This window comes from Gadus macrocephalus, chromosome 13 (genome assembly GCF_031168955.1).
Source record: "Gadus macrocephalus chromosome 13, ASM3116895v1".
NCBI classification, from domain to species: domain Eukaryota; kingdom Metazoa; phylum Chordata; class Actinopteri; order Gadiformes; family Gadidae; genus Gadus; species Gadus macrocephalus.
Window position 1 is genome coordinate 13,085,431 of NC_082394.1, and position 15,963 is coordinate 13,101,393.

General features: G+C 46.7%; 1 protein-coding gene across 1 annotated transcript; it reads right to left on the minus strand.

Annotated features, from left to right (window-relative positions):
• Positions 1–387: 387 nt before the first annotated feature.
• On the minus strand, positions 388–4,997 carry slc32a1 (solute carrier family 32 member 1). Its single transcript, XM_060069564.1, has 2 exons — positions 4,009–4,997; positions 388–3,148 (listed from the first exon to the last, which is right to left on the minus strand). The coding sequence occupies exons 1-2, from the start codon at positions 4,405–4,407 to the stop codon at positions 1,964–1,966; spliced, it is 1,584 nt and encodes a 527-aa protein (XP_059925547.1). The 5' UTR covers positions 4,408–4,997; the 3' UTR covers positions 388–1,963.
• Positions 4,998–15,963: the final 10,966 nt, after the last annotated feature.

Consider the following 15,963-nt stretch of genomic DNA (forward strand, 5'->3'; position numbering starts at 1 on the left):
GATTCGTCCAAAATAACGTGGTGCAGAGGAGAGTATATTCAGTCCCCAAGCATTTCTACACAAATGGTCATAAGCAACGGAGTGGATGAACAGGTAGGCCTACGTGTAATTTAAATTCCCGCGATTTCAGTAGGTCTACTCCGCCTTTTTAAAGCAGCCTTAAACCAAAGAGGCCCCACTAAAGCAGTGCTTCAATCGTAGGCCGTCTTATAGGCCCCTCAGTTAGGCCTATAAAATAAAGGGCGCTATTCGAAAACATTTATTTCGGCTGGGTAGTCCTAATTCCTAATTATGAAATCATGCTTGGCTACGTTGGGCAAGGCCCACAAATGTCTAAGGATTCAAATTATCCATCTTTGCATTTTATTAAAGAGAAAAAATACATGATACCCACACTTTCATTTTTAATACATAAAACCACTCACAATTTTACAATATAATTTCACTTATTTATTCTTTAATATTCATTTTCACGATATATGATAACGATTTTGAGATATACATTCCATCTTTTTGAAACCACAGTAACACTACACATACGGTTTTTATAACATTTCCACATGACCCATTGGATCGCACAGAGTGAACAATGTCTTTATGCACATTTTCTTAATTTTTGATCTCTTAATATTTTAGCTCCAAACGACAGAATTTCGAACAAAGAATCAATCAATCTATTCTCGGAATATACATTTCAAATTCACAAAGAAAAACATTTGAGAAATGGCCTAGATTAAAGGATTTAAATTTTTGCCCCCCCTCCTGGAGTGGACTATTGTTATCTAATCAGTTCAACACAGTATACGTGTTAACTCGTATTATCGTCTTCCAAAATGTCAACATGTCAAACCAGGCTTTTCTTATATACTCCAGGCCTCTCTGTAGGCTATAGGCCTTACTCTAGGCTCTAGAGCTCTCTCTAGGCTCTAGGCCTCACTGTAGGACATAAACCTCACTGTAGGCTCTAGGCCTCACTGTAGGCTCTAGGCCTCACTGTAGGACATAGGCCTTTCTGTAGGACATATAGGCTCAATTCCAACGTTGTTTGAGCGTCAATGTAAAGAAACATTTCTGGGAAGTTATTTTTTCTCCTCCCAAATTGATCATATTTGTGTCTGAATATCATACATTCAATGCATAGTTTGTATAGCTGCTGCAAAACGTCGGGGTATCTAGGTCCAATATTTTGAGAGAGGTCCAATTTCCACATGTCACGTATTATTTGCTGTCATCATTCTTTTCCTATTCATTCATTGTTATAACAGCCTGACTGTTAGAACAATAACTGTTAGTTATTGCAATAAAATCGTATTAGCCAATTCCAGAAGCGTATCAATGACTCAAAACGGGTGGCATGTTGGAATACTGCAAAACACCAAAAACAAGAAAGTGGCATTTTTTTAATAAACGCTTCTTATTAGCCATTTAATCACAATATGTCAAATTTGTGTCCTCAATCACAACCTTAAACGTCGAATGATGTGTATTCTCAAGTGTGGGACCACCACAAGAGCGATGAAAATACATATGGACCATTTTGCAAGTTTGATTTGTTCAATACTGTAAACCTTCACTCCACTGGAAAATATTTATATGTAGCGTTGTTCGCATATCAATACATCATGTTATCCATATAGTGTGTGGGGAATGAATCACTCGCTCAGTCACCGTATACCTATCTATTCCTCACTGTGTGAGCATGGGCGCGTCTGTGTGCACGCTCATGCACCTTCATGTGTGTGTGTGTGTGTGTGCGTGTGTGTTTGAGTGAGAGAGAGAGATAGAGATAGAGTGTTTGCGTGTTTGTGTGTGCGTAAATCGATGCACGACTATGCATCGCACAAATATGTGTTGAACGCGTATAGTAAGCAGGGGCTGCACTTGAATAGGAAGTCGTGTGTTTTGCACTAAAATGGGGATCTGCAATTGACATCTAATTCTCAGCGATGGTTTAACTTTGAATCTACTCTTCTATGTTGTACTTGTACGCTTCTATGAGGCCCTCCATCGAATGAATGAAACCAGATATACTGCATATACCCCCTATTACAAAGATGGCGACATCGAAGAACACGTGGTGCCACAAGAGCTTTCTCCATAAAAGCTTGAGGTGGAAGAGGCTGGGCAGTAGAAAGCACAGCCCAGCGCCCGTGAGACTTCCAGTGAGCCCCATGAGGAGAGCGAAGTGTGGGACATAAATGGCCATCAGCAACGTAAAAACAACCAGGGTGCATCGAAGAGTGAGACCCCAAGACTTCAGGCGTCCATCGGCCCCATAGCAATCTGGAAACGCCCGTCCTCCGTCGCCGAAAAAGCTTTTTTCCAAAACCTCTACGGCTGCGAAAAACGGCAATGGATAGGACAGCAAGGCTTTGGCTACTAGGAAAAGATTGACGACGGCTCGGATGGTGGACGGCAGGTTGTCTGTGATGACCTCCTTGGTCGCGTCCGCCCAGGTCAGGTAGGCCACCAGGGCGAACAGGCCCTTGAGGATGCAGGCGGCGATATGGGTCCAGTTCATCATGCAGTGGAACTCGCTGGGCTTGTTCATGTTCCCCTCGAGAGAAGGCAGGAAAATCTGAGAGGTGTAGCTGAACACGATGATGCCGATGGAGATGGGGAACTTCTTGACGTCGATGTAAAACTTGACTTTGTCCCACGCCCAGTCCCTGGCCCTGGAGAGGCAGTAGGCGATCACCAGGACGTTGATAACGAAGTGGGCCATCGTGCACAGCAGGCTGAACTTGGAGACGGCCTTCAGATTCTTGAGAAAGGCGCAGGGAAGAAGGGCCACGGTCGCGATGATGGCCCAGGACTTCTGGGAGACGGGCATGGTGGGGAAGCTGTTCTCCATGAGGTTACCGCTGACCACCACGTAGAGGATGCAGGTCATCACAAGCTCTATGATCTGGGCTACATTCACGATGTGACCGCCCAAAGAAGGGAATCTGGGCGCGCAGCAGGCGTTGGCAATGTCCACGTACGAGTCCCTGACACGTACCAGCTGCCCATCCTCGTTCTCTTCGTACAGGCAGGCGATGAGGATTTTGCCTGTGTAGCAGCACACCACGGCGGCGAAAATGATAAGAAATAGTCCGAGATATCCTCCGTGCAGGATGGCATAGGGTAAGCCAAGCACAAACATCCCCTGCGAAGGCAAAACACAAACGGGCCATGTTATGGGGGGTATTGAATAAATTATTTCACCTCGACACTCTTAACCTAAATCTCTCTTGACACATGCGGTGAACGACTGGTGACAACGGTTTTCATTGTGGGCTTTCCGATTCGCTTTGAGCATCGCCCCCCCCGCCCCTCCCCTCTCTCCCTCACCCCCCGCCTCTTTCGTCATCAAGAGGAAGAGGAGACACAGTGTGACGTATAGCTGGCTGACTGTGTCGTGGCTTTGGCCACGACCGCCCCAGCAACAAGGGCTTTAAGTCTATATGCCACTTACAGAAACACGAAAATCGGATTCCTTCAATATTCAATTTCTATAAAATATGTTTTTGTTTTCACTTCGACCTATAATACCTGCGCAAGTTCGATGCGTAATGGACGCGCGCAATTGAATTGAAAGTAACTTTATAATAATTCAAATACATATATTTCTTGATTATTTGGTATGGTTTCTTCAGGTAACATATTACTCAGTATACAAGTAAATCATGGATTTATCAGTCGTTCACTTCTCTCGTTGAAATCGTGTGCGTAAAATTCCGCAGTCTCGTCAATGCATATTTTGCGTTTTCTCCCTGACGAGGTGGATGATACCGATTAGGTTTTGCCTAATGATTGACATCATTTTACAGAAAGCACACAAAGACAGAGGATCAAAGATAACACCGACTACTGGGTTTAGTCATCAAAATGATTAAATTGACACTGCGCCACGCATTCGTCCCCATGAAGGGTGTTTTCAAGCGCATTTCATGCCAGGCAACGGGTTTCACGATACAATAGATAGACTGTGGGCCTTGTAACACATTCCTCAACCTAGATTTTTACCTGGATGGCATTTGTCACGTTCCAGCCGGCCTCCCATGCGGTAATTTTTGGTTTATCTTCTTCTGCCAGACTTGCGTCTTTGGAGCCTGAGGGCGGCAGACCGGTTCCATCTCTCTGGTAGTGGCTGTCACCATCCAAACCCCCCTCCCCTGTGCCTGTCGGTCCGCTCCCTGCTCCGGCTCCTGCCTCATCGTTTGTTAAAATGTCCATTTGCATCCCCTGTCTATGGTCATAATCCAGGTCATCGCAGGCGGCGAAGCCCAAACCCTCCTCGTCCGTGGCGGCTTGGAAGCCCATCCTGGCGAACATCCCGCTCACCTTCGCCTGGGATTTGTTGGAGACCGAGGTAGCGGCATTGGACAGCTTATTAGAAAGCTTGCTTCTTATTAACGTAGCCATTTTTGCTTTTGACTATGCAAATCGGTTTCTCCTAATTAGTATTTTCTGAGCGGTCGTTTAAGATAGGATTCGTTATTTTTTCCCAATTTCAAACTCTTGGATAAAGTCACGGAGTAGGATTTCAAACGCTGTGATCTTCAAACGAGGACCGAGATCGAGTTGCTATCTCCACTTCTTGCTCAAGGTACGCCTGCTGCTCTGGATCATCCCCAGGTACATGTCACCTTCAGACGCCTGCTCTCCGTCTGTGCATCTTGCTCCTGCGCGCGCTGATACGACGAATACGCCCGAGATTCGGCGCGCGGGGTTTAGGGCTCCAAACGGACGCGCAACAGCTTTTACGCAATCCAGGGGTCGGCGATGTTTGGGTATAATATCTTTTTCTTTTCAGGGCTGCACGATTTCGACGGCGGTCCCAAAGTTGGGTTGACTGTTGCCGCTACTGATGTCAATGCGTTGCGGTGAAGCCGGAGGGGGGTGGCAGAGATGAGGCACGTGTCACCATCAGCCCGCCAATGCACGCTCTCTGCTTCAACATGCACGTCCCCGGACCCCCTGTGCGCGCGTCCACCCTCACCAGAAGCAAACGGGAGAGATTTGCTGCATTTCTAGGGGAGGTGCTTGCGGTTACCCCATGCCCTCCCTGTTCTATAATCTATAATATTTTACCCAGACGTCCAATGGCATTCCAGTGGCCTCGATTCTTGCATAACTTTGGGTGTATAAAAGGGGGGCGGAAATGGAAGAAGCCCCTTCAACTCCGTTGGACCGTGTGCATATATAACCCCACAGACAATTCCATCACTTTCTTATTTGAAATAAGTTTTTTTTTCGTTTTTTTCATAGCGACCCAAAGGACGTGGAACTCATGGTAGCACCCATCTCACTTTTACTGTCGGGATTATACGGAACGAGTTTTAGAAGTGCGCTCTGTTTATTAATAGTTTATATGGAAAATACGCGTTTTTTCTGCTTGTTCATTGTAAGGTGGAACCTAAGAGCGATTCGCGATCAATATTAATATAATACTCTGTACTTCTTGTTTTCAGAAGGGGGATCTTTCATTGAATTATTACGCTGTATTTAACGGGTTAATTAATAAGCCATTCATTCGGTGTTTTGATTGACCGCAGCCGACGGTAACTCTCTGTTTTTTGCGCAGTTCGATGGGAAGCAGGGACAATTTCGTTGATTTGGGTTCATTTTTTTATTGTAGGCTTACTTTCCGTTGCATTGATTTATTGATTGAAAAATAAATCCTATCAAATGATTTCGGTGAAGCAGATCGTTGTTACAGTGGCTTTAGGCCTACTTTACAATAATTTTTTTAAATCAGGCTTTTAAGGCCCTCTATTTTCATCGTGCTTGCTAAATTAAATTTGAAGTTAAGGCCGTGGGAGATATAGCAAGATAACCGGCTGTAATCGTGGGTTGAAAACGAACCATGGTGACTGGGGTGTTTTCCTGGAGTCGGCTGGATGACATTCTTCCGTCCCTTTCTATTTGCGTCCCATGAACGTGTCCCGGGGCAGGAGTACAAAGTTCATCACTAGAGCGTGACAAAGCGTCTGAAGAGGCAATGATACAGTGATACAGGGATGTGGGGCCTACAAGGCAGAAATAGTGACCTCACAAATTGAACCGTATAACGCGTTCTCCTCAGCTGTTGTAAAATGTGTCTTTTTTTCCTTATAATAATTTCGCGTTTAATTGTAATACTTTGTAGGCTTTTTTTTGTTTACTAGATCGCAATAAAAGCGTAGACTAGACCTATGAACATTAATATACCCATTTGATTTATTTTCATTGTTTAGTTGGCTATGCGTTCTATGCTGAAATTCAGCGCCAATTAAACGTTGTTCACTGTAAATTACGTGTCATTCCTTTTACAATGAATGCGGGGGAAATGTATAGGCCTCCTTTTTTATTTTACACTCAAGGAACAGGCACGACCGCTCTTCGGAGACCATGAAGGGGAAGCAGGCATCCATACGAGGCCCATAACAGGAATCTCTCGCATCTAATCGGCTTTGTTTTAGGGGTGGTTGTGGCTTGTGTGAAACGCGCCATGCCAAACTCGATCTCGCTTGCTCACAATGTGGGATCTTTTTTTTTTCATCGTGAAAAGGAAAATGCTAGCTCCACCTCACCCCCACACCCCCAACAAGGATGAAAGGGTTAATCACAGAGGCTGTTATCAGCGCGCCGCAGCCCTCCTCTGATCCGCGCAGGACTGTCTGGTAGAGTGTGTGTGTGCGCGTCGCAAGATGAAAAGAGCCGCCGTGACACCGCGGCCAGTGGGGCGGGGGAGGGAGGGGGGTTACAAGGACTGGATCTACGGCAAACTCTGGGTTTACTGTAAAGAAAAGCACCGAAATAAAACGTATTAGAATAATAATAACAACCAAAAAAAACAAACAAACAAAAAAAGGATACTAAGGGGAGGGGGGGACATAATAATTGTGTTGAATTGTTAATACGTGTCTGCATTTATGAAGTATTTCCTAAATTGAATTATAACTTAATACAAGTGACCATCATGAATATATTACAAATAGCCTATCTGAACGGTCAAACGCTCTCTTTTTTAAATTTGGAGAATCCTGGATATATGTTTTGCCCTCGTATTTCCGAGGTGGAATCCGCCATGCCTTCTGCTTCTCTTTGTTGCAGAGGGCATCACTTATCTTTAAAGCCAAACTAAGACTAGACCCTCCACGTCCCCGGGAGGATCCCGGGTCCCCGGTCCAGACACCGTCTCGTCCATTGACAAAAGAAAGTGGGCGATTGACCATCAGGGTTTAATCTGTGTTCGGTTTGCATCTCTGTGTGCTCAGCAACCACCGCGTCAAACAAAAGACACCCACTATGTATCCACCTGCGAGCACCGTGCAGGTTTTTATTTTTAGGCTCGAGAGCCAAGTGAAAACGGCCATTATGGTGAAATACTCCTGCCTTCCCCCCGCACCCCCCCCCAATGTGCTGTCTCCCCAATCCCCCCCCCACCCCTCCCTCCCCCCTCGCATTATTACCCGCGGCCCTCTCAGTCTGCTAGCTCCCTTTTCACATTACACACTTGGCTGAGCTGGCACAAGGTTCTGCGGCTTCGTGTCAATCCTGCACGAGCCACACAATGATTAATTAGCGATAGATGATGGACTGTTCTCATGATCGCCTCCCCGGAAAAACAACGCACACCCACAGATAGCCATGGTCGCACGGACACACACATACATAGACACGCACACACGGACAAGCACGCACACACACACACACACACACACACACGCACGCACGCACGCACGCACGCACGCACGCGCACACATGTGTTTGCGCTGGATATTTTGTTCATACATTTCATGTTTTATCATTTCTTTCTGCCTCATCGCTAAGGCCTACTTGATTTAATATAATTTTATTTGTGGCAGCATACTGCTACAATCCTTGAGCCAATGTGTCTTTCATTTAACCCTTGACAGATCCTGCCTTTGTGTCTTTTTGCCAACAAGCCAGGCAGAAAATAACACCTAACCACCGTCTATTAATAAGGGGACCTGAAAAGGGCCTTCCGGTCCCCGGGGACCGCGGAGGGGAGCAATGAACTCACATCAGGCTAATCACACCACCTCCGAGTCCATTAAAATTACCATTACAATCCCGAGTAGCTGCCTCCGCATTATCGGGCCGATTAGCTTTCCCCTGCCAAAAAGCCATTTCAAGTTTGTATCGAAAAAAATATGGAATAAAGCAACAACAAAAAAATCATGTTGGAGTCCATTCAGCTGGGAGGTTTCAGCACCTTGGGCAGGGGCCCCACCGCCGTTCTTTGAGGGCCACCAGGGGTCCGGATGATAAATTATTATTGTAGATAAGACTGTTATCGTTTGCAGAGCTTATCTAACGCAGTAGTTTCAATGAGCATATTCGAATTCATATGTGGCCTACATATTATACGATTGTTATTTTTACCCCCCCTCCCCCAAACAAATTGTCCCCCATCCGTCAGGCAATCAGAGCGGCCGCGCGCACAGAGACATCCAGGTGGGCCCACGGTAAACGACTAAGAGCCTTTTCATTACTCCTAATGCCCCGGTTTAATGGCTTATTATGGGCTCCCGGGAGGACTGCGGAAGAGGCTCGTATCGGCTCCTCGAGGTCTTTCTCCGCGAAGGAAAAGCTCCATTCATAAAGAATTTCAGATGTTTATTTTATTTTAGCCAACAACAAAAAAATAAACCTTATTTTAAGCTGGTTGGAAAGTCACCGTGACTTGTATTCATCGCTAATGGCTTCTTAATGTGTTTTTGCTTCAGCCCCCCTCGTGATTTCAATTAGCCTGCTCTATCGTTGGGTTTTTTGGTCGTATGTTTTTTTTCCCGAGTTTTTCTCCTCCGAGTAAGTGGTCTTTCTGTAGCGCGTCTCAAACACACAGCGATGTGTGTGTTACAGGCAAACGCTCCCCAGACGCCGCTTGCTGTTAACCCGCGTTGACTCGACTCTCTCCATCACCTCTGACGTCCTCCTCCTCGGCCCGGGCCGGGTTTTCTCTCTCCTGCTGCGACACATTAACATTGTAATTGCCTTTTAGCCCCTCTCTCCTTGAGCACAATAACGCGCGCGGGTCCGGGGGGATTCGCGCGGCCTGCGGCTGGCCTGGCACAGAAAAGCAACGGCGTCGATTTGTTTTACACACACACACACACACACACACACACACACACACACACACACACACACACACACACACACACACACACACACACACACACACACACACACACACACACACACACACACACACACACACACACACACACACACACACACACACACACACACACACACAGCATTGTAGCATTGGTCGCCGTTAGCGAGGACTTTTACATGGCCGGAATAACGATTAGTTTTTACATGTTCAATTCAGTGATGTAGGTGGTAGATATAACGCAGATTCCCGCCACTGGGGTAACAAATAGAAAAGGCTAGGTTAAATGGCTCGTTATATTACTCAGGGATGTAGAGGTTATTTTTAGTGTTTTGAAGAACATATCCGCCGCAGGACTGAGCTATTGGTGATGGCAAAACGTCAATTGTTATCCCACCTAATCTACTGGGAAATTGTATTCATAGAGTGTTTGTAGTGTGTGCGTGTGCGTGTGTGTGTGTGTGTGTGTGTGTGTGTGTGTGTGTGTGTGTGTGTGTGTGTGTGGTCTTGTCACCTAGAGCAGAGTCAATAACCCTCGCTCTCAGTCCCTGGTGAAACGACTTGTAATAATTGTGTTCTCATTAAAGTTTCAAGCTCTGAGAATAGCAGCCATGTTATCTGCTCTCCAAGGGAGACAAGCAAACATACACATGTAAGCCTCAATGGGACGAGCAGGCACTCTGCACTCTTCAAAGCAGACTGCCCCGTCCACTGCTCCCAAGACTATAGAGGATGTGACTGCTTCTATTAACATAAGACTGTATAAAATGTTTATTTTTGAAACATTTGATTGACTTGTTTTTCAACTTTCTGTATTTAATTTGATTCAGATAAAGAAGTAAATCCCACAAACAATAACACAACAAAACGATTGGCTTATGAGTGGAGTGAAAGTGTCTGACCCAATCAATTGTATAGTTCACACACAATCACCATTATTTGAATCTCCACATGAGCATGAAAACCCATATAACACAATTTACATCAAACCATTTTCGATTTTATTTTACAGTTTGGGTCCCGTTGCCAATGGTTAATTTTCAAACAACTGACCGATGACGTTTCTTTTTTTTTCCTCATGTTTATCAAGATTGCGTTGGCTGTAGATCAAAAGACGAGATGAAACAAACAACTATGGAAACGCGGGACATCCCCGTCTTAAATTAGCATGAGCGACGTTTTATAGCCTACCAGGGTCCCTGTGTTTGTTTTCTTCCCTCACAACACAACCTCCATTTCCGCTCCTCCTATTCTGAACCGTTCATTGAAATGCACACCCCGTCTGCAAATTGGTTACATTTACAAGCCGTTGAAAGCTTTTTGTTCCGTCCCTCTGATGTTCCGATGTTGCCTTCAGACCTCTTTGATTTAATTGAACCTGGCTGCTTAAATGGAGAGTGCTTGTTGCTTGGCTGTATGGGTTTTGGAATAATAACACAAAATCACATGTATACCTTCTGAAAATAGCCCATCGACCCACCAACCCACACACGCACGCACACGCACGCATGCAGACACACACACACACACACACACACACACACACACACACACACACACACACACACACACACACACACACATACACACACACACACACACACACACACACACACACACACACACACACACACACACACACACACACACACACACACACACACACACACACACACACACACACACCACTCACACTGTGCTGTCATTAACTGCTATTGTCAGTGGTCCAATCAAGAGTGGGAAAAAAAATCCAGCACTTATCATGAGCTGAGCCACCAGTCACACACACACACACACACACACACACACACACACACACACACACACACACACACACACACACACACACACACACACACACACACACACACACACACACACACACACACAACACAAACACACACACCTATAACAACAAAAGATGTAGGTATTGATTTTTTAAGCTAAGGTGCGAGACTGCAGAGTAATAACGCGGGGACAGCGGTGCTGTTGTTGTTCTCATCCTTCTGCATTTGTGTGATTTTTAATCATTCTGCAACACCATGCCCACGACCCGCTCTCTACACGGACTCACAGGGTCAACACAATCCCCCGGAAGAGGCCGTTACGAGCGTAAATGCATTTGATCAATGCCGCTCTCTCCGTTAAACCCCTCTGATGTCCTGGGTGTCTTTCACACAGAGCAGGCCGGCTCTCTATTGTCTGCCTGGCCATGCTTAAACACCGGGTGAGGACAGAGCAACGCGTTGACTGGCGGCCCACCATGGCCTGGTGGGCACCCGCCCCCCTCTGCCTTACTCTGGTGCACAAGCAGCAGCAGCAGCAGCAGCAGCAGCAGCAGCAGCAGCAGCAGCAGCAGCAGCAGCAGCAGCACCACAACCCTCCCTCTCTCCTCCCCGCCTCTCTCTTTAACTGCCTCTCCTTTTGCTCTCCATCCCTTCGGTCTCTTTGTCTTTGTGTCTCTCACACACTCGCTCAAAATCACGCCGTCATTTTCTCGTTTTCTTGCTGTGTTACTGTGTCTCTGCCTCTTTCTCTTCTCTCTCTCTCTCTCTCTCTCTCTCTCTCTCTCTCTCTCTCTCTCTCTCTCTCTCTCTCTCTCTCTCTCTCTCTCTCTCTCTCTCTCTCTCATCCTGGCCAGCTCTCTTTGCCTTTCTCTCTGCCTGTCACTGTCTCCTGCCCTCCTACTCCCTCTCTCAACACGAGCCCTGGGGCTCTACACCCCCCCCCCCCCACCCTCCCTCCCTGTGTGTCTACAATTCACTACTGATTGCTTTCTGATCTCACTCTGGTACTATTTAAGCAAGGCGTTGGGGAAACACAAGCTCCGCTTCAGGGGGGCAAGGGAGATGTACAGCTGCCTGTGCAAGTGTTTTTGTGTGGGTGTGTTTGTGTGCGTGTGTGTTTTTGTGTGTGTGTGTGTGTGTGTGTGTGTGTGTGTGTGTGTGTGCCTGTCTGTCTGTGTGTGTATGTGGCACCAGTGGTAGTGGTGGTGGATGGTACACACACACACACACACACACACACACACACACACACACACACACACACACACACACACACACACACACACACACACACACACACACACACACACACACACACACACACACACACACACACACACACACACACACACACACACACCCCTCGTCTGGCAGCATGGAAAGGTCAGGTAAGCTCTTTCTAAAAGGAACAATGTTAGCTTAAGTCAAGCTAATACAACATGTCCCACAGAAAGGAAGAAAGTTGCTCATTTGATTAGTATTTTTCATAAGAAGTGCAAATAGGAATTAAATCGACATGAATTTGAATTATCTAGTGTTCCAAAAATCTGTACACAGAAATGCCGTTATACGTTATATTAGCTAGAACACAACAAACCAACCTTTGTGGATCTAAAGCAACATTGACAATGTGACCAGGGGCTATTTCAAACACATTTATACACATGCATTCGTCTTCCTGGTGTCCCATGGTGTTTTCAGTGTCACTTCCAGGTCGAACCGCCTCCCCTTAATTCAATCTTCAACATAGCTTATCACAGTTCCCGCCTGATCTGAAATGTGTGTTGCCTGCTGCTGCTGCAGATAGGATCTCTATTGCAGCGCGCTGTTTGGCGGAGATAAAAAGACAATAATGCCATCCCTGCCTTTAGCCCAGCTCTGCCCCCCCAGTCCCTCGCGCTCTAATTCTGTCCTTATCTCCCTGCTATTTACATCGCATGCTTTCCCGGAACCCGTGTAAAAATACCAAGGGTACCCCAGAATTTCCCCACTTCTACCGTAAAATCTTTTTGGCGATCTGAAGGGGAAAAAAATATTCTCCTGTCTCACTATTGGAGGTGGGAAATCACAGAGAAGGATGCTTCATATTAGGCAAAGCTGGTGAAACCAGCTTTGGTGAAACCATATGTGTCCGTACATGTATATGTTCAGGTCTATATCCTTGCACCTGCTGTTAGTTTGACCCCTCCTTCAGTAACTTTGATTATAACTACTTTGACTTGACTAATATGAATGCAGAGATAACTTCTTTCTTGATTTCGTTCCTCAGACCTTTCTACAACCATGCATCCTTCCTTTCCTCGTCTCCTCGCCTTTCATCTCAACTCTCTGCGTGTCGCTTTTCATCACACTCATCTCCTCTCCTCTGATATCCTTTCCTCAGCCTCCTCTTCCCACCACTCTCTGCTCCGTTACCTTTGCAGGACCTTCTCCCCGTAGCCACCCTAGTTGAATTCTTCCCCTATTTCAATCGGTTACAGTCCTTCCATCCCCCTCTGGTTTCAGACTCATCCTGCTTCTCCCTTTTCATTGTATCGCTCCTCCTCTGTCCTTCCCCTCTCCCCCTGTCTCCTTTCCTACTCTCCTCCTATATCCGGTCCTCATCCACTCCTCCTGGCTCTCCTCCTTCCAATCTCCTCGCTCCTCTCCTCTCCACCTCACGCCCTCTCCGCTCCTCTTCCGGCCCCCTCTTCTCCTCCTCTATCTACCCCTCTGTCTCCTCTCCGCCTGCTCGCTCCGCTCCTGTTCTCTACCCCTGCCCCCCCCCCACTCTTCCTGTCTCCTCTGCTCTCCTCCTGTTGTTGTAATCATACCTCGGCCAGGGCCACTGATTGGAGATAATCACCAGTGAGAAAAGGCTCCACTTTTATCTGCCACCACCACAGCTGCAATTCATTGAAGACTTGAATGGGGAGGGAACATTATTATAGCAACCCCTCTCTCTTTCTCCATGTCCTTCTATCCATCTCTCTCTCTCTCTCTCCTCTCTCTCTCTCTCTGCTCTCTCTCTCTCATCTCTCTCTCTCTCTCTCTCCCTCTCTCTCTCTCTCTCTCTCTCCCTCTCTCTCTCTCTCTCTCTCCTCTCTCTCTCTCTCTCTCTCTCTCTCTCCACTCTCTCTCTCTCTCTCTCTCTCTCTCTCTCTCTCTCTGTCTCTCTCTCTCCATTTCTCTCTCTTGGTATCTCTTGGACCCCCACTCTCACTTTATGGCATCTCACTCAGCTGGTACTTTTTGAGTGGAGGAAGGACCCAGCACTATGCTGAATGCCCCCTCGAAGCACGTTGAACAGCAGCTGTTAATCTGGAGAAAGATGAGATGGATGCGGTGGAGTTGGGAGTTCTACAAAAGGGGTTTCACCAAACTCAGCGAGCCTTTCTTCCCCTTGACTCTTTTGAATTCAGATGGATTCCATTTCCCCCGCAAGATAGAGTCAGAGTCCTCACACTTCTTGGTGTCAGATCGAGAGCCTAATGGTTTACAGTGTATCCACCTGCTGTTGCAATTATAGCAAAGGACAATCTGTGGGGGGAGGTCAGACCAAAGAGGGGGCGCCCGGTGCCGGTGATAACCCTGTCCCTGTGTAAATGGCACAGTGCCGGTTGGACGGTGGGCCGCTGTGCCCTGGCTCACATACAGAGGAGACTGCGCTAAACCAGGGTGTATCCACCATGACTCTCTGTCTGTTCGACATTCATCAAACCCATAGTGGATCCTTGGCAAGGTCAACTGTACGGTGTGTCTGGTACTGCCCCTCGGTTAAATGGCAGTATCATCATAGGATGATATTGATTTAGTCATAATTTGTTGGACATGCAGTTTATTTTTCCCTATACATAAAGATTTATTTTGGCTGCACACATTATTTATAATGCATTCAAACCGAAAAAAAATTTTAATAGGGGTTTATCATGTTTTAGTTGATTTTATATAATTTGAACATTAATCATAAAGAAAACGGAAAAGGGGGCTTCGACAGAGCTATCCAGACCTTTCTAGAACGTTCCTCGCTGACAGCTCTAAGGGAACTCCTTCAGATAGCATCTCCTTCCCCCGTCATTACGTCCCATACAGCGCTCCTCTCTATGGATCATCTGGGATCCCTTTCTGCTGCTCCACACTCCCAGTTAAATGATGTGCCCGCCCCCATGCCGTGGCAGCTCCCTGCCCCCCCCCACCCCCTCACCCCCCTGAAGCCTCCCCTCCGCTGGGCTGTGTGGAGGTGGTGGGTGTCTGGGGACGTGCATGTTGGGCACAGGCATCGCAGCATCCAGCTCCAGTGGAGAGAGAGGGAATTCATGTTGATTCTCACGCTTGGCTTGGCCTGTTTTGCCAGCTGCCATTTATGCTCAGGCATTCATTCTGTATGAGTGAGTGTGTGTGTGTGTGTGTGTGTGTGTGTGTGTGTGTGTGTGTGTGTGTGTGTGTGTGTGTGTGTGTGTGTGTGTGTGTGTCACTGTGTGTGTGTGTGTGTGTGCACATGCGTCCGGCATTCGTTTGTGTGTGCATGTGTATGTGGGTGTGCGTGTGTGTGTGTGTGCGTGCGTGTGTGTGTGTGCGGCTACTTGTGCGTGCACGTGTGTGTGCGTCCTATTTTAGCAAGTAGACTGTATTGACCTTTTTACTATAGAAACAATGGTAGAGTCTTAACAAATGGAAATACAAATTTTGAAAATATATTTCTTTGCTGTCCACTGTCAAGCACACTCACACTATTCTATCTTTCTTTGCTGCCACTTCAAACGGGGTCTTCGGGCTTTTGCTTGGCTGCCATAATTTAGGTTGCCATTTAATTCATATCATTACTAAAATTGCTTCAAATTGGTTGCCATGGTTATCGTAATGTGTGTGTGTGTGTGTGTGTGTGTGTGTGTGTGTGTGTGTGTGTGTGTGTGTGTGTGTGTGTGTGTGTGTGTGTGTGTGTGTGTGTGTGTGTGTGCGTGCGTGCGTGCGTGCGTGCGTGTTTTTGTGAAGAATACGGCAGATAGGCAGCAAGGCAATGACCTGGTAATGGTGACTGTGGCCGCGGGCCATATTCCAAGATAGTTGCCATGGTCACAATAATTG